This window comes from Mastomys coucha, unplaced genomic scaffold (assembly GCF_008632895.1).
Source record: "Mastomys coucha isolate ucsf_1 unplaced genomic scaffold, UCSF_Mcou_1 pScaffold15, whole genome shotgun sequence".
NCBI classification, from domain to species: Eukaryota; Metazoa; Chordata; class Mammalia; order Rodentia; family Muridae; genus Mastomys; species Mastomys coucha.
Window position 1 is genome coordinate 55,140,269 of NW_022196897.1, and position 20,907 is coordinate 55,161,175.

The 20,907-nt window shown below is 45.4% G+C and overlaps 1 protein-coding gene across 1 annotated transcript in view; it reads right to left on the minus strand.

Annotated features, from left to right (window-relative positions):
• Positions 1-20,242, minus strand: part of Stk39 (serine/threonine kinase 39) — a 262,879-nt gene extending 242,637 nt beyond the window's left edge. Inside the window, exon 1 of the mRNA XM_031370500.1 lies at positions 19,638-20,242. Coding sequence (XP_031226360.1) covers positions 19,638-19,860 — 223 coding nt within the window. The 5' untranslated portion in view covers positions 19,861-20,242. The remainder of the gene's footprint in view (positions 1-19,637) is intronic.
• Positions 20,243-20,907: the final 665 nt, after the last annotated feature.

The following is a 20,907-nucleotide window of genomic DNA, read 5'->3' on the forward strand; positions in this document are numbered from 1 at the left end:
GGTGGTGGTGGTGATGGTGGTGGTGGTGGTGGTGGTGGTGGTAGTGGTGGTGTTAGTGGTGGTAGTGGTGGTGTTAGTGGTGTTCCTGGTGTTGGTGGTGGTAGTGATGAACTTGCCAGCCTGAATTGTTCTCAAAAGCCCTGGAGTAGACATATGTCTTCTGGACAGTTTCTTGATTATATTACAAAATAGGACATCCTTCAAGAGTCGAATCTCTTAGCCATTTTACCTTTGTAATGAGTAATTTTAAATACAGGTACAAATATATCTTTTACCTCTACACAGATGAAGAGAAAGATAATACATGCTAATATATTGTACATAATCACATTTGTGCATGTTTTGGGCCTCTTAAAGGAGAGAAGATAGAAAACTAATCCGAAACCCAAAATGGGATCTTCTTTTGAAATGAGTAACTGTCTGAGAGCATGTCAATTCTATTGAAAGTGACAAAGAGAAATTTCTGCCATGTATGCAACCTGTTAACCAGGGACACTGGCCAGTAGGGACTAGTAAACGAAGGTCAGAGTACAAGACCTGTCAAATGAAAAATAGAGAGTAGGGAAGTTCTTTATTTTTTCACAAAATAATAAGTAAAATAAAGCTCATTTACAGATACACTATAAACCAGGCTCCTGGTGACTGTCAACTCCCTGCAAAGCAATCAAGAGGGGATTAGCATACCTATGAGCTAAAGAAGGGCTTGAAATTTCTATGTTCTTAACAAAAATAATTTCAAAGGTTTTTTTCCCTAAATAATAAGCAGCACTGCAAAGTCTTTAATTAAAGTAATAATGCTTAATTCTGCTTATGAACTAAAATTGCATTTTAAAGCAGATTTTAAAAGGTATTTGAATGACCGGGGAAACATTCTAAAACACGATCGGACCATTTAAAGGTCCTTCCCAAATAGCTTGTCCTTGCCTTTATTTTACCCACCAAAAATCCCCACCACATGACAAGTAAAACAATCTTTCCGTAAACAGCTTAAATGCTGTCTCTCAAATCAGATTACATTTCAAGTGATCCTAAACCAAACTAAGACAGTGTTTTATAAAGTTAGTTCTTACTTCCTTTGAGGTTCTAAGGGACACATAGTAAGGTCAACTAGGTTGCTAACTGGAACATTCAAATTGCTAGAATTGACCATGGCCTTTAGAGGGGAAGGAGGCTGAGGAGGAAGAGGAGGAGAAGCAAGGAGGATAGTTGAAAGTAATCCTCCAGAAGAGAGGCTGAACTCTTCCAGAGGGCAATGAACAAGCTTTCATCCTTGACACAGAGAACCAGATTGCCAAATACAGCACAAAATTTGGGATATCAGATTCTCTTTCCCAAATCCTGGGAAGATACTGCTGAGATAAACTATTGACTCAGAAAATGATTCTTCCAGGAGTATCAGGTTCGGGGTACTTTTTTTCAGAACCTCGCTGCCCTTACATAAACAGGATGAGCAAGTTTGTCCTCCCTAAAATCAAGCAGAAAGGGCAAGAAAAAAAAAGATACCTCGGGATTCAGGTATCAGCACTTCCGAGTTTCAGATCGTTTACAACTCAGGTAGGGCAACATTTCCCAGATTTAAACTCCTATGGAAAAGGGGACGTTAATTCCAAGGAAAGTATTTAGTGACATAAAAACAAACAAACAAACAAACAACAACAACCCCCCCCCCGACTTTTAAGCATATCATAAACACATGTCTATTTATCCAAAGACGGCCTTAGTTCAGGATGATCGCTTACTAAGTACAGGTGACATTGATGATCTTCCCCATACCCCTTCCTGCTCCATTCTTCAGAGCCCTTTCAAATAGATGCTCTGTTAGTCACTAGAAGGGACCTTACATAAATTACTAGCATGAGGTACCTGCTATGCCTGTGGCCCCTGGTCAGCCAAGAGTTTCTGAAGCTATGCCATTAGCCAAGTGGGAAGAGGGATGTCTGCATTTATGACAGTCAGATGTATCACAAAAACGATCTAGTAAAAACTGTCAAGACTCTTGTTGTTCTCTGGGATTAGGACTGGGAAGTGGTAAGAAAACCCAGAAATGATTAGTGTGGCCAAAGTAGAGAAACTGAGTAGCCCTAAGAGGCCTCAAAGGAGACAAAGCCGTTACCAGAGGAGAGATACAGAGTGAACAAGAGAAGACATGGGAACAGAGGCGGGAACAGAGGCAGGTAAAGGGCAGCAAAGGCATGCACACTGGTCAGTGGAAAATTAGCAAGAAAGCGGATCCAGAAAAAGAGGCTGCCAGAACTCCTGCAGCTGGGATCATGTCCCCCTCCCAGGCCAGGGCAACACCTCTCTCTCACTACAGCCTCCCATAGATGCTCAGCTTTTCCTGGACTCCTGAAAAGCCTGGAGTGGTGAGTGTCAGCCTTAGCTCGCTGCTCTCCCATCAGTGTTTATTAAGAGCATACTATTGTTTGGGTAATTTTAATGAGCCCCTACTCCTCGCAACCAAAAGAAGAGGCTATTCAATTCTTTTGTTTTCTATAACCCAGATTCCTCAGCAACTTAGAAAAGCTTTCCACAAATTTCTTGCTAGAAATGGCTTTCATAACATTTTCTTGTCAGTTAACAAAATGATACAACTTCCACTCTCTATACTCAGGTGGTGACAACATTCCTCGTTTCTAATTCACCACTATCCCACCCACTATTTCTCTCCGTAGCAAGGATGTGCTGAGTCCCTGTACTAGCTGTATCTCCCAGACTTTACGCTATGGACTGATAAATGTGGACCCACACTCGATGTCGAAGTATTTATTACCCACCAATCTGGATGCAGGGCATCTCAGCAGAGAGTTAATTCAGGTTTGAGGCTGGGGCTGAAGAGGTGGCTCAGCAGCCAAGAGTAAGTAATGTAGGAAATAAAACGAGATGCCTTCTATTCTAGCTCCCATCTAGATTTAAAAGTCAGTAAGGGGCAAAGAAGTAGGCAATTACAAAAGACTGCAGAAAAATCTTACAGCACTCTTCAAAGTGTAACTCCCGATTCCAGATGCACGTACCCTGGAATGCTGAAAGCCTAGAGCCAGCTGAGTGGGTTAAGCAATCAAGGTATTGGGCTAAGCAAATTCAGGCCTATCGGATAGTGCAAAACTCAGTCTTGAAAAAGAATCAGCTAAAGGTGACATGGGTCAATGAAGAAAGACCTAGGGTGGTCACTGTCAATATTTGCAGTCTGCCTATTTTAATACGGATATATATACAGAGACTACAGAGAAGTAACTGTACAAGCAATATATATGTAGATATAACTTTGTAAAAGTAAAATTTGTAAGTGACCTAACAATGGGTATAGTTACAACACTATACATACAATTAGTGCATTTGGAAGTGTGCATTACATCTACACAGTTACCAAGTAAAAAGAAAGAAGCAGTATCCACAGAAGCAGCTACTGAGCTAGCTCTGGGCAACAGGAACTGAGGGGAACTGTCCCTGAGGAACTACTGAGGTCATCTGCCACTACAACTTAAATCTTATTTTAGATAATGTAAAGTTTAGCTGTGGCAATAGTTATTTCTATTTTATTCTTTCATTCTAATATTACCAAATCCTGGACGTTCAGAAGAAAAAAATTACTAAACAATCATGCCATCAAATTCCTAGAGATTCATTTTTTTCCCTCTCATGACCACAAAAACCAGATAGCTAATTCTATAAAACAGTATCACATATTTAACCAGTCTAGAAAAACACTACACTGCCACTTTTGGGTTTAGATGAAAGGTCAGCTCAGAATTCAAAACGTAGGATGCTATTTTATCTATTTGTGTGTGGGGGCGGGGACTGAGTGTGAGGGGCAGGGACTGTTCAAACACAGGAGGTCTTAGGCAAGCTGGGCAAATGCTCTACCACGCAACTGTATCTGCAACCTGGAAAGTGAGTTTTCTGCTCTCATCTTTTCTAAGCCATATTGTAAACCATTTCACTTCCATTAAGTAAAGTACCAAGTATGGGAAAAGGGTATTCCAATGGTAGACGAAGAACAAGAGGCCAAGTCTGCAACAAGGAATTATGAGAAACATTAAATTGTAACATAAACATTCTGTGATTCTAAAAACGCCTTTGTACATATTTCTACACTTGCTTCAGTAGTAACAAAGTGCACCTGACTATAGTGTGCACTGATTTCTCAGAGAACAAATCAAGCATTACTCTAAAATTAGTTTGTTTGTTTGCTCTAAGTAAATTATTTGTGATAGTCCTAAATGGGAGAAAAAAAAAGCAATTCCTAAAAATATCTGTTCACACTTTTTTTTTTCCAGTTTCAGTTTCTGATTTGTACCTGTCTTACCAACACCAAATTTCAAACAGTGCCCTCTGGTCCGGAGTGATAAGGTGACGGGTAATTGCTCCCCACTTTTCCTTGTCTGAGTTATCCAAGGTTTGCCTAATGTCCATCTATGATGACTACTAGTACACCGTTTGGGGGAGTCTTTTAAAAAATGGAGTTCTTTATAGCCCCGGAGGCATATTTATAGCCTCAGAAAACATCCTTTTCTCATGGCTTTTTCCTTCGGTGGGAAAGGGGCAACTGGACCAGGGCAGGACCGATCCTCCCCTAGTCCCATCCCGACATGTGCATTTGTTTACCCTTGGTAGTACAGGTCACTTAGCAGAAAAGTCTCCAGCTTTATAAAGAAGGGCACTTGGCCCTCTTCCTACATCTACAGGCATGTGCTATTTGAAAATAAGGGCTTTTACCAGTTAAGTCTTATCAGTTTGTAAAGGGTAAAACTGCACAACTCCTGCATTCTATGCCTGCAACTGGTACACTGAAAAGCATAGTGGACAGACTCTATTAATAAGTATTTCTAAAAAAAAAAAAATAAGTATTTCTAGTTCTCTAATCTTAAGAGCCTGTTTAGAGGTTCTAGCCAGGAAGAGGGCGAGCAGCTGCTCCTATAACCTTGACAGGAGAAAGGTCGTCCTCTCCTATCCTCTGGAAGATCTTCCTCTCTGACAGGCCTCAGTTGTAGGAGGGATAAAGGGAAATGCATGGAGAGGTGAGGGAGGGGACAGGTGCCTAGCAGTCAGATCAGCCAAAGTAACCCTGTAACAGATGTCACTGCCAAACTGCCCGATAGCCTAGGTTTGTGGGCTTTTGAACCCAATGGACTGGCAGTTCCGTTTACAAATCAAGCAATAAAAGACTGCTGGATTGGATTCAAAGAAAAGACACTTCCTTGATTATCTAAGCAACAATAGGCCTTGAAATTAAGCAATGTGGAGAGGACATGTTATTTTTAGGGCTGAGATAGACGCAGCTCACTGACTCCTGGGTGGTGAGAGGAATGATTGTATATGGATGTAAACACCTATATTTTGAATGTGCTGTAGAACTTTCAGACTGACGCATCAAAGGGCAAATAGGCCAGCACACACACACGCGAATCAGTATCTCAAGCTTTTTTAAAAGCAAGATACACATTCTTAAAGCCGCTTTTATAACAAAAATCACCCTGATGACTAGTTTAACAGCAAACAGTCTTTGAAACCTATAGTCCCCGATGCTATAGAACCATGGAGAATATGGTCAGGTTAACTGACGACTGTCAGGCCCAACCAAATGAAGCATCGGTTCCCCAAACTCCACCAGGCAGCCCAGTGCGCTCAACCTGGACTACAGGAGGATGTTTGGCTGACATAAGAGCCAGCACTCCTCAGGAACTTGGGAAGCTGGCTCCCTTTCATAAAGGAGTCATTTCCCTTACCTAAGGTGGAAGGGACATATGGCTTGCCTGTGGTGCCAGGCACATTCAATATCACAAATGTCTGTTATACATTTCAAAGTTCAGGCTAGCATTCTAGCCCCCTCACTGTCTCTCCTACTCTAATCTGCCCGTACTCATCTCTCTCTCTCTCTCTCTCTCTCTCTCTCTCTCTCTCTCTCTCTCTCTCTCTCTCTCTTTCTCTCTCTGTGTGTGTGTGTGTGTGTGTGTGTGTGTGTGTGGTCTGTCTGTCTGTCTGTCTGTGCACCCTCTCTCCTGTCCCTCCTCCACCCCCCCCTCTCATCTCATCCCCTTAACCACACCATGGAGTAATCATGTGATCATTAGTTTATAGAGTGACTTCTACTATAAGAAAAAAAAAGCTAAGACTGGAGAGTTTAGTCTAGAGTTTGTGCCTACTCTGTTAATATTTGTGAAATCTCAGTTTCCATCCCTAGCATTAAAAATAAATAAGACAGTAAAATAATAAATATAATTCATAATATAATACTACTCAAATCAAAGCACCACTGCTTATAGCATTCAGGAACTAGCTACAGAGTCAGTGGATACCTCCCAGCAGGTGCCCTTGAATGAAACACTTTTTATACACATACATAGAGATTCTGCTGTGACGGGTTCTAATAATAAATAAAACTCAGCTTTCATATTTTGGTTTCTCCTTTTCTTCTAAGTTTTCTTTCTAAGTTTTCTTAGCTCAAAACAAACAAACAAACAAAAACCAAGAACAAGCAAACAAAAAGGAAGGAGTATTTAATATTTAGATTAAGACAAATATAAACAGTGAAAATTTATCTAAGATTTATTCACTGTTAGTTTTCATATGGGTTTTTGCCTGCATGTGTATCTGTGCAAACACATACATGCTTGGTGCCAGTGGAAGACAGAAGAGGGCATTGGACACCCTGGAACTGGAGTTACAGGTTGTGAGCTGCTATGTGGATGCTGGCAACAACCTGGCTCCTGTGCAGGAGCAGCCAGTGCTCTTAACCATTGAGCCACTTCTCAAGCCCTAACCTTATTGTTAGTGGGAATGAAAGAAGCAGAGGAAGACACACACTAGACTTATACACTCCTGATGGCAGAACTTTAAAGCCTACTTCTCTTTTAGAATACTTTAAACTGCTACTCAGTTGCAAAATTGCCTGTATTGTTGCTTCTGGCAGGATTGAGAGGATGTCAGAGGCACTGAGGAGCAAAGGCAAGAGGGTTGGGTGTTCAGGAACATCATGCACTACACAGATAGTGGCAAGCTGCCTTGGCTACATAAGACCCTGCTAGAACAGAACATGAAGCTTTCAGATAAAATCCTGCAAGCAGGAAGATGCCCCTATTAAAGCACCTCTCTTGAAGCCTGTGAGTGTTGCTTTTTAAACAACCTGTGGGTATTTACTTTAGCCGAGGTAAATGATCTAGCCCCATCCCGACTTCTACCCAAAATGCTCCTCTTCTTAGGCTCATGCTTATGACCACAACTGCAAGCTTCACAGAACAACTGCCCCATTTCAGTCTCCACACTATACAGGAAATACTTCCACTAGAGTTCTTAAGTCCAGGCACTACGCTTGGCTATCCACAAACTTGAAAGGCCATTGCTAGGAAGGAAGGAAGGAAGGAAGGAAGGAAGGAAGGAAGGAAGGAAGGAAGGAAGGAAGGAAGGGAGGGGAGGGGAGGGGAGGGGAGGGGAAGGGAGGGGAGAGGAGAGGAGGAGGAGAAGATTCACTGTTCCAGCCTGTTCACTTGGAGGGACACATGGAGGGGAAGCACACCTGAAAGGCCTCACATTACACTCTCATCTCTCTATACAGACACAAATCCCTTCTCCTAAAAAGGCTGCCATCCCCAAACAGGAGTCAGTCAGCATGATTTTGTCTTGAGGGGTTGACAGCAGGTGTCTGTCTCATTTGCTTTGTGATCTAAAACTTTATTAAACCATTAATCCTTTAATCAATATGTGTGTGTGTGTGTGTGTGTGTGTATGTGCGTGTGTGCGTGTGCAGCTGCAGCTCCACCCAATTCTTAAAGAAAAGAAACTGTATTCTAATCTGCAATAAGTGCCAAAGACAAATGAAGATATTATTTTCTTAAGGGGGATTAATTTCAGATATTCTAATTTAATCTACCAGTACCTACAAATAAAACAAACAAACAAATAAATACAAGTGGAGCTATTCGGGCCACCATATCCAACCATGACTCTCATATATATGCTTGGCTCTAAGTAAACTAGTGCTTCCAAAAATAATTTCTCTCGGTAGGAACCTCAGAGCTTACAGAACAGAATCATGGCAACATTTCCAAAACGAGTTAAGTGGACAAGATAAAAACGTATACTTTTTTTATTAGATATTTTCTTTATTTACATTTCAAATGTTATCCCCTTTCCTGGTTTCCCATCCAAAACCTACCATCCCATCCCCTCACCCCCTGCTCACCAACCCACTCACTCTCACTTCCCTGTCTCTGTCTGCCAGTGCCTGACAAAACTGTATACCTTAACCAGGCATGGTGGTATATGTCTTTGATCCCAGCACTCAGGAGGCAGAGGCTGGTAAAGCTCTGTGAGTTCAAGGTCAGCCTGGTCTACATAGCTAGTTTCAGGACAGCCAGGGCTACAAAAAGCAACCCACCTCAAAACAATCAAAAGAACAAAAAGTTATACCTTAAAATTACCTGTCTAAGCCAGCAGGAGTGTCACCCCACACAGAAGCAAATGGCTCTTCTGAAAACACTAACAGAACTACTTCCAAAAATAGAGCCAGTGTAGAAGGAAGCCAAACATGCTGGCACACAGTAGGCTCATCATGTTTGCCTCCACTTTGTACTGGTAAGTCAGGGCAGAACCTCAAGCCATTCTTAGAGAGTGCCCTGACACTGGTGGAGACACCACTATGACATACAGGCAGTCTCTGGGCGGTGAGAAGAAACTAGCATCTCAGATGGTTCATGTTCACTGTCAACTAGACTGGACGGAGACACACCTAAGAGTCAAACCTCCAGTTGTGCCTGTGAGAATGTTTCCAAAGAGGCTAAACTGAGGAGGGAAGACACACAGTCAGTAATCAGTATGGGTGGCACCACCCCAGCATGGATAAAAGAGGGGGGACAAGAAAACCTGAGTGCCAGCATTCACCTCTCTGCTCCTTGACCAGCACAGAGGTGAGCAGGCAGCCCCCATGCCATTCCTTCCCCAACCAGGATGTGCTGCATCCTCAAACTGGGGACCACAATTAAACCTTCTCTTTGCTTCTTGTCAGGTATTTGAGTCAGATATAACGACGAGAAAAGCAACTGACTAAATAATACACCATTCAACACAGCCCTGTCAAAATGTCGGACAGTGACATAATCTGAATTTGTATTGAACGGTAAACAGTCACCAGCCATGACTGGCTACTAAGGATTTGAAATGTAGAGTGTAACTAGAGGGCTGGGTTGTGGATTGCATCTGAAATGCTCCCCAAAGACCCACGTTTTCCAAGTTGAGTCCTCAGTGTCTGGTACTATGACTTGAAGTCTATGCAACCTTAAGGCCATAAGACCCGGTGAGCAGAAGCAGGTCACCAGAGCAGGCCTTCCACCTACTTACTTAAGGCTACTTACGCCTGCCCGGATCCCAGCCCACTCTCTCTATTTCCTGGTCCACAGAAACAGGAGGAGCCTCCACCGCACACGTTTACTCCCTGACCACTGTCGTGACCTCACTGCTGCCTTGGGCTCCTAAAATCATGAGCCTAATTTTTCCTCCTTTAAACAGTTTCTGTGCAGTCTGGGTCACGTGATGCTAGGGTAACAATCACAGATTAGTCTGTATCCTCCCTCCTTAGCTCAATTTACGGTAAATGGAAATGGCCTCATGAATACAGTGGCCACATCCATTGTTGTTGCTACTCTAACAGGTACAACATGCCTGCTTGGATCATCCAGTAAGCTGAAAGTGGAACTGTTTCAGACACTCACTGCCCTTGCACTTTGTGTTACACACAGATACAAGGCCACCTCACTGACCTCACAACCAATAACTCACAGTGTAATCTACTACAGAACACTAGGTAAGTGATACTGGCTGAAATCTACCCCTACCTAGGACTTGTGAACCTGGGCATCCAACAATGGGAAGCACCGCAGGCAACGGACTCTGATTCTGATTTTGTGAGTCTTCAGTTATACAGCAAAGATGTATAACTTTTTAAAAATCTACAAAGATGTAGATTTTTCTTCAACCCCTCCAAGTGGATCTCCTTGTTCTCCATTCACGTCCATGCCGTTTCTCACTTGGGAACTCAGAAAGGTCAGCAATGAATGACCTGCACTTTCTTCCCTAGATGCTCCAGCCCAACCTCTGCTTTCTCAGTCACCTATACTTAAGCAAAGGTGTATAGTGGTGATAAGAAGATAGGAAAGAGGAAGGGACAAGAAGGGGGTATGGCAACTAAGCCAAGTAGGGAAGAAGGGCTGGCTGAAACTAAAAGCTTAACAATGAAGGCCAACAAGAACCACCCAGAGAACACAATCCTTTCCAATCGCCAAGCAAAACAGGGCAGGGAAGAGATCAAGCGCAGTGCCCCCTCATTACGAACCCTCTACAAACGGATGCTTCCAGTTCAAAACAAGAGCATGGATTCAGCTAAGACTTTCACCATCAACAGAGTGATTATAAGATGTCTCAAGCCGTCGAAGGGCAGATGCTTCCAAAGTACTCTCAGGAAAGATCTAGCAATTTACTTTCATGTCAGAGTCATCCACCTGCTTCCAACCAGTTATTCTGGCAAAGAGTTCCAACAGAAACTCAAGTTGGAAACCTAAAACCTCAAAAATGTCACCATGTTTATGTACTTAAACCTGGGAGAATACACACGTGAGTACTCCTAATTCTAGGCTTCAGAAAGTTGTATTAAATGTAAATTACCTCAAATATCATGGAGATGTTGAGGTCTCTGAATTCCATCTTAAATGACTATACACATACACGCATACACAGACACACACACACACAATGAGTTTAGAGGATCAATCACTTACTTTCTTTAATGCCTGAGACACTTCTTCCAGCTATGCCAGAATTTATTCTCAAATAACCATTTGGCAAATGAGAAAAAACTTGCAATACTTCAGCATTTACTCACATTGGATTCCAATGTGTGTGTTTCAATCAATTCTAGAAAGCAAGCCTTGCCAAGCTAGAGTCAGAGAGGCCTAGTTCTCTTCTTTCTGCTTTCCAGTTAAGCCAAGTCTGAAATGCCTTTTTAATTAATACACTGACTTCTCTAGTATCATAAATTCTCCCCAGTGAATAGCAGATTTGAAGAAAGAAAGAAGGAAAGAAAGAAAGAAAGAAAGAAAGAAAGAAAGAAAGAAAGAAAGAAAAAGAGAGAAAGGAAGAGAGAAAGGAAGGAAGGAAGGGAGGGAGGAAGAAACCTTGGAATGCTTGCTCCTCTTCAAGCATCTTGGAACTATCTGGTATACCTTAAACAGAACTGTCCTGAAAGAAAATGCAAAGCCTCAAATGATGACCTGAGGAATTCTACTTAAATGAGAAAAGGACCTCTATCCCAAAAGATGCACACAAAATAGCTACGTGCATTAGATCAGCTCGTGCATTAGATCAGCTCGGACTTACATGCACCGCTCCCTTCCCACTCCCATCCCATCAGTCTCTGTCCACTGCCATTTACAAGAGTGTAACTCCTGCCTGCATAACCAACCCTGGAATTCTGCTCTTGCATTTCATCTGACTCAGATCTCCAGTATTTCTGATTTCTGTGCAGTAAGCCACGCCAAAGAACTTCAAGGTAAGGGTTCTATTTAACATGCAAACAGCAAGAGATCACTGTTGTATTCAAAGAAGGAAGTACTGGGCTCCCAAGAGGAGCGATGCAGGGCACCCTTACTCCTCCTACCATCTGGCACAAGGTGGAGAGCCACAGCAGGCAGCTCTCAAGCCTCTAGCCCACATGGACCACTTCCAGGTTCCATAAATCAGGAAGGGGAGCCTCAACCCTGCACCCCAACACAGGCAGATGGAAGCACCTTTAGTGAGCTTAGGGGTTGAGTTCCTATCTACAGAGCTCTTAAAGCTGATTGGCCCAAGGTCAACTAACTGAGCAAGAATCATCAAAGGCGGGATCAAACCCTCAGGGTCAAAGGAGGCAAACTCTGATGGCAGGCTATGGCATCCATCCCCAGAATTCAGGCATCCAGAAAACAATGATCAAATATTACATATGAAGTATGGGGCGTGGAAATAAGAAGTTCTGACCATCCAAGGCCAGGATGAACACTCAGAAAACTATCCTTCCAAGGGAAAGGAGATAAAAGACAAAACAGGGCCAGTGGAGGGGGCGGGGGCAGAAGAGCTAAGAGCAGAAACTGTTTCTGTGAAGAGAAATCTTTTTTTTTTCCTGGATTTTAAAAGCACCCAAAGCAGGGGTAACATGAATGGGGACAACACAAAGCTAACTGCACCTGACTATTTAATAGAAGAACAGGGAGCTTACACACGCACATCTTTTGAGTGTGTTCACTGAACAGGTACACTTTCAACATGCATGCTGTACCCGCAAGAGAATAAAACTAAAAAGGAGAAGCACAGAACCAGAAGGTACACAGGCGCAGGGTTCCAAACTGGAGACGACTTCCCGGCAGAGGCGAGGGAGGAGGAAGGAAGCGTTTCCACAGTGGCCCAAGGTTCCCCCGGGCTGGCAACGCCATCCTGAAAATGGAAGTGGAGAGACAGAGAGAGAAAGGGAAGCGAGAGGCTTTAAACACTGCTCTAGAGGGAACCTGGAGGATGAGCAAGGGCGGGTAAAAAGTGTGTAAGCCTGAGAACAGCACCATAGACACCCTGACATAGCAGTATCAACTGTGATAACATAGCATACTAGAGCTGGAAACAAGAATGGAGGTTAGTACATTATTACAATAATCTCCAGAAGCACTGGTAAGGGCTTTAAACCTGTAGGGACAAAACTGAGAGTCAGACACACACACACACACACACACACACACACACACACACCCTACATTTATATATATATTATATTTATATATTATAAATGTGTATTATATATTTAAAATATGCATTATATATTTATATTTTAAATTATATACGTTTATATATAGCACTATGTATATGTTATATATATATTGTTCTGCTCTGTGTGCGTGTGTGTGTGTGTGTTTGTGTGTGTATATCATTGTAGTGACCTTCTAGATGTGGGAGCCTCGTTAGGGTACAAAAGTAGCATAATCAGCATGTTTTGCACTTGGTGGTTTTCAAATGGAAAAGGAACAAGAGCAGAAATGAGCTGGGCAGTAGTGGCACATCCCTTTAATCCCAGCACTTGGAAGGCAGAGGCAGGTAGATTTCTGAGTTCGAGGCCAGCCTGGTCTACAGAGTGAGTTCCAGGACAGCCAGGGCTACACAGAGAAACCCTGTCTCGAAAAGCCAAAAAAAAAAAAAAAAAAAAAAAGAGAGAGAGCAGGAATGGAGGAAAAATTAAGTTCCACGAGAACTGGGAGGTGTGACTGGAGGCAGACTCTTTCCTGAGACGTGAGAGGCTCTGGGCATGACACCCAGCACCACAAAAAGAAAGGGAAAGGTCATCTAAATACAAGTTCAAAGTCAGGGAAGGCCTTTGCGTTTCGGGGTCAGCCATGGAGATGCAGACAGTGGAATAGCGGCAGACAGGGAAACCGAAAATACCATATGCATGAGGCAGAAATGGAAGCCTAGGTCATGGCCATTCCAGATTGCAAAATAAAAAACGGGGCTAGACTTGCCTGCAGAGGAAGTGCCCAAGGCTTCTGTCCACAGATGGACAAAGGCAATTTTAGAGAGCACAACTTGATTTTTGAGAAAGACCAGAAGCCAGATTACAGTAGGCAGAGAGTAAGTGGGAGGTTCCTCCAGTCGGCTTTGCTGTGAACACAGGGACAGAGATAAAGGAGCAGGGAGAAGAGGAAAGTACAGGAAAGACAAGAAAAAAGCTGAACATGATGGGCCAGCATGTAATCCCAACGCTTGGAAAGCAAGAACAGAAGATTCGGGAGTTCAGTCATCCTCGGCGAGCTCAAGAGCGGCCTAGACCACTTAAGGTTCTAAGAGTTTTATAAAACACTCACACCAGTGCAAACAAAGGTTAAGAGGAATAGGGTTGTGAATCAGTATGGAGAACCTGCCTTGCATGCATGAGGCAGGCCCAGGGTCCAACCCCCAGCACCACAAAAGGAAAAGACCAGAGAGATTTCCAAATCTTTCTAAAGCTAAGGGAAGAAAGGAAGGAAATGGCAGAGAGGACTCTATTTTAACAGAAAGGGCCCGGTTCCCCCAGTCACTGGGACAGCAGTGAGTATTTCTTTTAGTCAGCAGCATTTCCAGCCAGCATGGCAGCCACCAAAGGCCGAATCAGAGGTAGAAGAAAAGTGCAATAGGAGCAGGTTGCTCTCAGAGCTCTACCATTATGGGCTGCTCCTCCAGGCAACCTTCCCACGGATGTTCTCACCTCTTGTCAAAGAGCCATCTGGCACCTAAACCCCTGAGCTGTCCAAATCGCCCCGAGCTCTACAGGTCTCTCCAGCTTCCTCCACGAAGTCTCCAGGGTGTGCAGTTGCCTGGGCTTGGGTGAAGCCGGCCTACCTGGGCTTCTGACTTTCCCTGCATGCCACCTTCCAAAAGGAGGTCTGAGGGTAACCTCACCCCTCTGCACTCTCCCCCTTGGCAGAAATCGAGCAGAGTAAACTCTTGAAGCCACTTCAAAGGCCTGAAAAGCCAGGACTGTGTTCTGTCCTGATAACTTGAACCAGATTAGCAAGCGAGGTTTACAGAAGTTATGGCTAAGACTAATTGAGTGTGCCCCGTGCCAAGCACCATTCTAAGTGTTTCACACTCTCACAAACCTATTTTGCTCCAGCTACCAGTATGGAAACTGAGTGCAGACACATCTAAGTAATTTGTTAGAACAAATTCTAACAAGTTGCTCACAACTCACAAGTAATTGGTCACAACTACCAGAGACAACCATAGCCGGACTCGAAACAAACAGACCAGGGTTTCTGACTCTGGAGTCATCATGGTTGACATTTATTTTTAAACACTATCCAAAATGTACTGTAAGATAAGCCGTAAGAGTCAAGGCAGGAGGGAGGTAGGGGAGTGTGCACATTATTGGTCATGAATCAAATATAACCAAAAAAGCAAAGATAGCAGTCTGCCTTCCAGAAGTTTCTTTTAACCTTGAGATTTTCCCCACTCACCAATTTCACTGGCAGAGTTAAAAGAACACGATTGTTAGGACTATGCTCAATGTCACAGAACTGCACACTTTAAAAAAATGGGGCTAAAGGCTGGAGATGAGGCTCATAGACAAGAGTGACACTCTAGCAGGCCACATACACACTCCACAAGCTAAAGCGGCAAAATGTCTGTGTCTAACGCACACAAAGTGAGCCGTTCACAAACATGTTCACAAAGTGAGCTTCTTTTCCTCTGCATATTTTAAAAAGTTAGACAACTAGAACTCAGACCCCTATGTTCACCCAAGTTATCTCAGGACTCTACTGCACGAAGGGAAGAAGGAGAGAGGGAGGGAAGGAGGAAAAGACGGAAGGGAGAGATGAAGGAGGGGCATGGGAGAAAGACACTAATTGAAGTCAAAGGAACACACCAAGGTTGCTGGCATAAAGGCCTAGAGATCCAGAGTTTCAGCGCCCTCAAACTATCCCACTGTCCTCAGACTATCTCTAGGCATCACAACCCACGTGCTGATCCACAGACCGTGGACCTCCCCAGAAGTGCTGAGAGTGCCCTAGACTGTTTGCAGATCTTAATTTAGGGGAGGCTGAGGCTCCTTCAAGTGACCACCAGCCCTGTTACCTGAGCCTTGGCAAAGGCTTGTGGACCTCGGCAGATAAGCAGACTCTCAGGAGAGACAACAAAATGAGCAGAGGGACCCCCTCCACATCAGTCTAGTTGTTTTCTGTCGCCTAAGACAGCAAATAAGTGCCCCTTTCAGAGCACTCCAAACGACCACCATTGGGGGGGAAAAAGGCAACATGGAGAAATCAAACACAAAAGTTACATAAAGAAAGGCTTTTCCAGAAGAAGAAGAAAAAAGAAGACAATCAAGCATTCAGAAGCAGTGGGTCTATTTATTGTTTCTAGGTGGAAAATTAGGGGAGATAGGAGCACTTCTGGAATTACCTGATTCAAATTCAGAAACTGATACTGCCAAGACAGACCTCGTTCAAGGAGAGAAGTTCACGGAGGTTGTCCATCCTATTACGGATGCCCGAGTCAATGTTTACATAACTCATCTTTTATTCTTTGTTTAGAGAGTCAAGGAGATCCTATTAATACTGCCAACAAACTCAGTTCTCAACTGGCATGGCTCAGGTGCCCTTCATGCTTCTGCAGAAGGACTCCCAGGCCAAGGTCAGATGAGTAAAGCTAGAGATCATGAAGAGATCTGAAATTCTCCAAAGAACAGTTATTGGTACAGAACCCAGGAACATCTGAAATACCCTGAGCACGGGAACTCGATAATCCCGTGTGTCACCCCTGTTTGATTATACAGCTCCGTCCGACAGACTGGACATTATTTCTAGGTCATGCCTAAACTTCTGAACCAGATTACTCCTAATAGCATTACAGTTTCTCTGTTGCTTTTACAACAGAACAGCAAGCTCCACAAAGACAAACTTTATTTTTAGATTTGAAAAATCCTGTGTTTGTTTTTCTAAAACAGAAGAACTCAAATAACTAGAGCTGGTCTGTTTGGATTTTAGAAAACTTAGCCTGTCCTAATCCTGAGGCCCTGTCCTGGACCCAGAAAGAAACAGAAGAAAAGGTGCTTGTGCTTTGTGCCACGCTGGAAGTTGAAGCAAGCGCCCTGCCTCCCAGGGCTTGAGGCTCTGGCACATCTGAGCCTCCTGCTGGTTGTGGTTCGAACTGCTGGAATCACATCATAGGACACCTGCTGTATGGCAAGGAGAGCCACTGCTGTTGACTGGCATTGACTTTCAAACTGGTTTAGAATTTGTACTGCTAACTTCTTGAATATAATGTTTTAGGCAAAGTGCTTAGCCACGAATTCATTCTGAATGGCTCAACTAGCATGAAAGGCTAAAGGGAACCATTAAGCCTTTGTAGAACCCTATTCCAGCCATTTGTCAATAATAAGGGTTTCCAAATACCCATCTCTTAGGATGGGAAAATAAGAGATAAATATAAATCACAGAAAAGATGAATAATGTGTAAAACCAGAATGAAAGAAGCAGGTCTTTCTATTCTTGAAACCCCCAGGTAAATACCCCCCCTTTTTTCTTCTTCACTAAAAAATCAACCAACCATAATTAACACTGATACCACAAGCACAGGAGGCCTTGTAATTAATCCTACTTAAACTAAAAAGATTTTATTCCTTAACTCACAAAAGGAGCCAGCTCAAAATATTGTTCCCAGAGTCAAGGATTACATTTTAACCCTAATGATTAACAACCTAAGAATATAAATTACTTGTATGTAAATTGTTCTGGACTCTAAGGAACACTGTGTGGTGGAAGAGACCAACCAACTCAACTCAATTAGGGAAGGCAGCAACAGGAATAATTAGGCATCTTACAAGCTCTTACTCAGACTTCAAAGCCCAGTGCAGAATCAGTCCATCTCCCCCCTGCATAGTATCTGTCTCCCTCTGCCTCTGAGCACTCACTCAGCACATCATATAGGACCATTCCTCCTTGTCTCCTAACTCATCAAGTCCTTCGGGACATGATTGACTCATCCCTGCATTGCCAACACATGCACAGAACCTAGAAGGTCCCAAGGCCTTGACAAGCAATCGGTAAGGACAAGGCGATTAGGGACTACAGAGCATATAAAGAAGGGGTCAGAAGGAGCCACCAAACTGTGTCCTGGGAGAAGTGCAGGCTTCTCAGAAGATATTCACTCCGGCCTTGGAAGCTGGGCATGACTGGCTGAGCAAAGGTCGCTAGCAATGTCCCTGGTTCAGTCTTCAATATCAATACACATGTATGTATGTATGTATGTATGTATGTATGTGTGCATTATGTACATATGTGTGTGTCCTTTGTGTGTGCGAGCAGGGTGGGCCTTCAAAGGGAAGAGCCTGCAAGGACAGCAGTCAGCAATTACTGTGAGGATGTAAGAACTTGGGGAGCAGTAGAGAAGTTCAGAGTGAAGAGCCTTATATGCCAGACTAAAATAGTTTTCACTGAGGGCTCTGGGCTTTGACAGCTTCTAGCGTTATTAAATCCTGACAGCAGCTTGAAGATCCATCCCTGAAGAGTCTTTAGCTAAAAGTTATGAAAAATACTAGGAGAATTTTGTCTATAAATGTCTATAAAGGCTATATGCAGCCTTTGCATACTAAAGTACATAATTACTATACATACACACATTTCTGCCTATCAAACACATATATGTACATATACATATATATGTATGTATATTTATGCATTTCTGGCAGTCTCAGTCATTCAAGACATAAAGGGGGTTCCTTGGTGTATCTAGTGAAATTATTATATTATATTAATTATAATTGTTCAAGGGGGAAATAGAAAAATCTTTTTTGTTTTTGTTTTGTTTTGTTGTTGTTGGTTTTTTTGTTGTTGTTGTTTTTGTTTGTTTGTTTTGAGACAAGGTTTCTCTGTGTTTCCCTGGCTGTCCTGGAACTCACTCTGTAGACCAGGCTGGCCTCAAACTCAGAAATCCACCTGCCTCTGCCTCCCAAGTGCTGGGATTAAAGGCATGCACCACTACTGCCCGGCGAGAAATCTTTTTAAATGAAAAAAAAAAAGATAACTTGAAATCTTTTTCTCCCCATCTTTAAATATCAAGACTATGGGCCAGCAACATCCCCAGTCCAGAGTTCATAAGGTTACATGATGGGGCCCACTTTGCCTGGCAGCATCGCTGAGGCACAAAACTTTTAACTGAATGAACTTTTAGGTAAGGTTCTAAGCTAGAGGACACCACAAATATCCTGGCTCTTCACGTGCTTGGCTCAAAGTAACGCGGGCTTCTTGCCTTTTGATTTTGCCAGGTATTTAAAAATGTAAGATAAGATGATATTAGTGAGCTGCCTAGGAGACACCGAAAGGCTGGGCGCCGATCGTGGACAGCCTCGAGTTTCACCCCAGCAGATCCGCCCGGGCGAAGGGCAGGAGGCCAGCGCGCCCCCTCACCAGCCCCAGGGCTGGCAGCAGGCGGCGCGCCCGCAAGGAGGGAGGCAGGTACCCGGCGCACCGCGCGCAGAGCCGGGCTGCGGGGCTAGCATGCGGCGGCTGTCAGAAGAAGGCCAGCATCCTCCCTGGTCTGGGCAGGCGCCTGGGCCTCCGCCACTACTACGTGGCTGGGCTACCCACCGAGAGGTCACGGCAGGAGGCAGAGGCGCGGCTGCGCCCGCAGGCTCTCCTAGGACGCGTTTCACCCGGCGCGGCGCGGGGGCGCGGAAGCCCAGGGCGGCGCCCCCGCATCCCCACCCCGCCCAGGCAGCCCATCCGCGTGGTCACAAGCCACGAGCTGCGGCCCCGGGGCTTGAGGGGTGGGGGAGGAGGATGCGGCGTTACTGGGTTCCAGCTCCGCCGCCCCGGCGATCCGGGAGATAAAAGTTTGCAGCCTGCAGCTCGTCTGCAGTGCGAGTCACATCCGCCGCGCCACCTCCTGCAGCAGCCGCGCTCAGGGGAAGGAAGGGACAAATTAAAAATTAAAAAAGACAATAAAATAACTGTTGAAGCCGGTAGGCCCCGAAGCCGGCCGCTCTGCCTCTGGGCGTGCAGGCAGGCAGGCAGGCAGGCAGAACCGCATCCCGCACCCACTCCCGCCCAGTCTCGGCGCCCGGCCTGGACCGGCCCCGCTGCACCCTCCGCACTGACCGATAACCTCCTGGAGCTCATACGCGTCCCTGCAGATGGGCCAGCCGACCGCCTGAGCTGCCGGGGCCGGGGCTGGAGCCCCGGCCGGAGTCGGAGCCGGGGCTGCCGGCGCCACCGGAGCCGGGGCCGGTGCTGATGTCGCGGCCGCCGCCGCCGCCGCTGTCACCGGGGCCGCCTGCTGGGGAAGCTGGACGTGCACGGGCGAGCCGCTCGGCTCCGCCATGATGCTGCGGGAGGAGAGTGAGGGGACGCGCCGGCCGGCGGACGACCTTCCACTTGAAACTTCCCTAGCCTCGTCGCCCACACCTCTCGGCCGGCGCACGCCCTCCCCGTCCGCCGCAGCCGCCGCCGCTGCCGGAGCCTGCCACGAGGGGAGGGAACCGGAGGCCGAGCCGGGCGGAGGGAGGAGGCTGCGCCGCGGAGGCGGGGACGGGAGGAGGCGGCGGCCGCCGCGCCCGCCGCGCGCCCCGATCCTCGCGCGCGCGGTGCTCTCAGCGCCGAGGGGAACCGCCGCCCCCTCCCGCCCTGCTCGCCGGCAGGGAAGTTTCCACGCGCTGCGAGCCGGGCGGTTTCGGGGGATGCTTTCGGGGATCGCCCCGCTCCCTTCCTGCCTTGCCGCGCCTCCGCCCTAGACAATCGCACTCTCCAGAAGAAGCCCCCCTGGGACTCCGAGGGCGGGGTCGTTGAACGGCTGCCAGATTCTCTGCCTGCTAACTCTCCCCGAGCGAGCGAAGAAAGAACCTGGAGTTCTTTTTACAAGTTAGCGAGTGAGACACCTACACGGCGTCGGTTTTGGAGGACGCCGGTTAAAAAATAACCCAACTTGTAACTTTCCGGTGCTTTACCTGGCAGGAGCCCTTTCGCACCTTGCCTAATGTAATCGCCAGGGCTGCTCTGAAATGACACCCGACTCCCTAAATCTCTGGCTTTCTCTTTTGTTCAAAGCCACTTGGATCTCGGGAAGGTGATGCCAGGGGCAGTGAAGTTACAAGAAGTGGAGAGGAGCAAGGAGTATTACTGAGGAATAGAGCGCTGGCCTAGCATGCTACGATTCCTGGTTCTATTCCCAGCACCTTTGATGCGCTTAAAACCATATTCGGTGGTAAAGTGCCAGCTTAATACACTTAAGGTCCTTGGTTCGATACCAAGTGAATACATGAACAGTTACATTAACCCTTTAAGACCCTAAGGTCAGACAGCAAGTTTCTTTGACAGAACACTATGAACCTACTGGGGCATAAATTAACTGCGATGGAAAGTTTTGAATAAA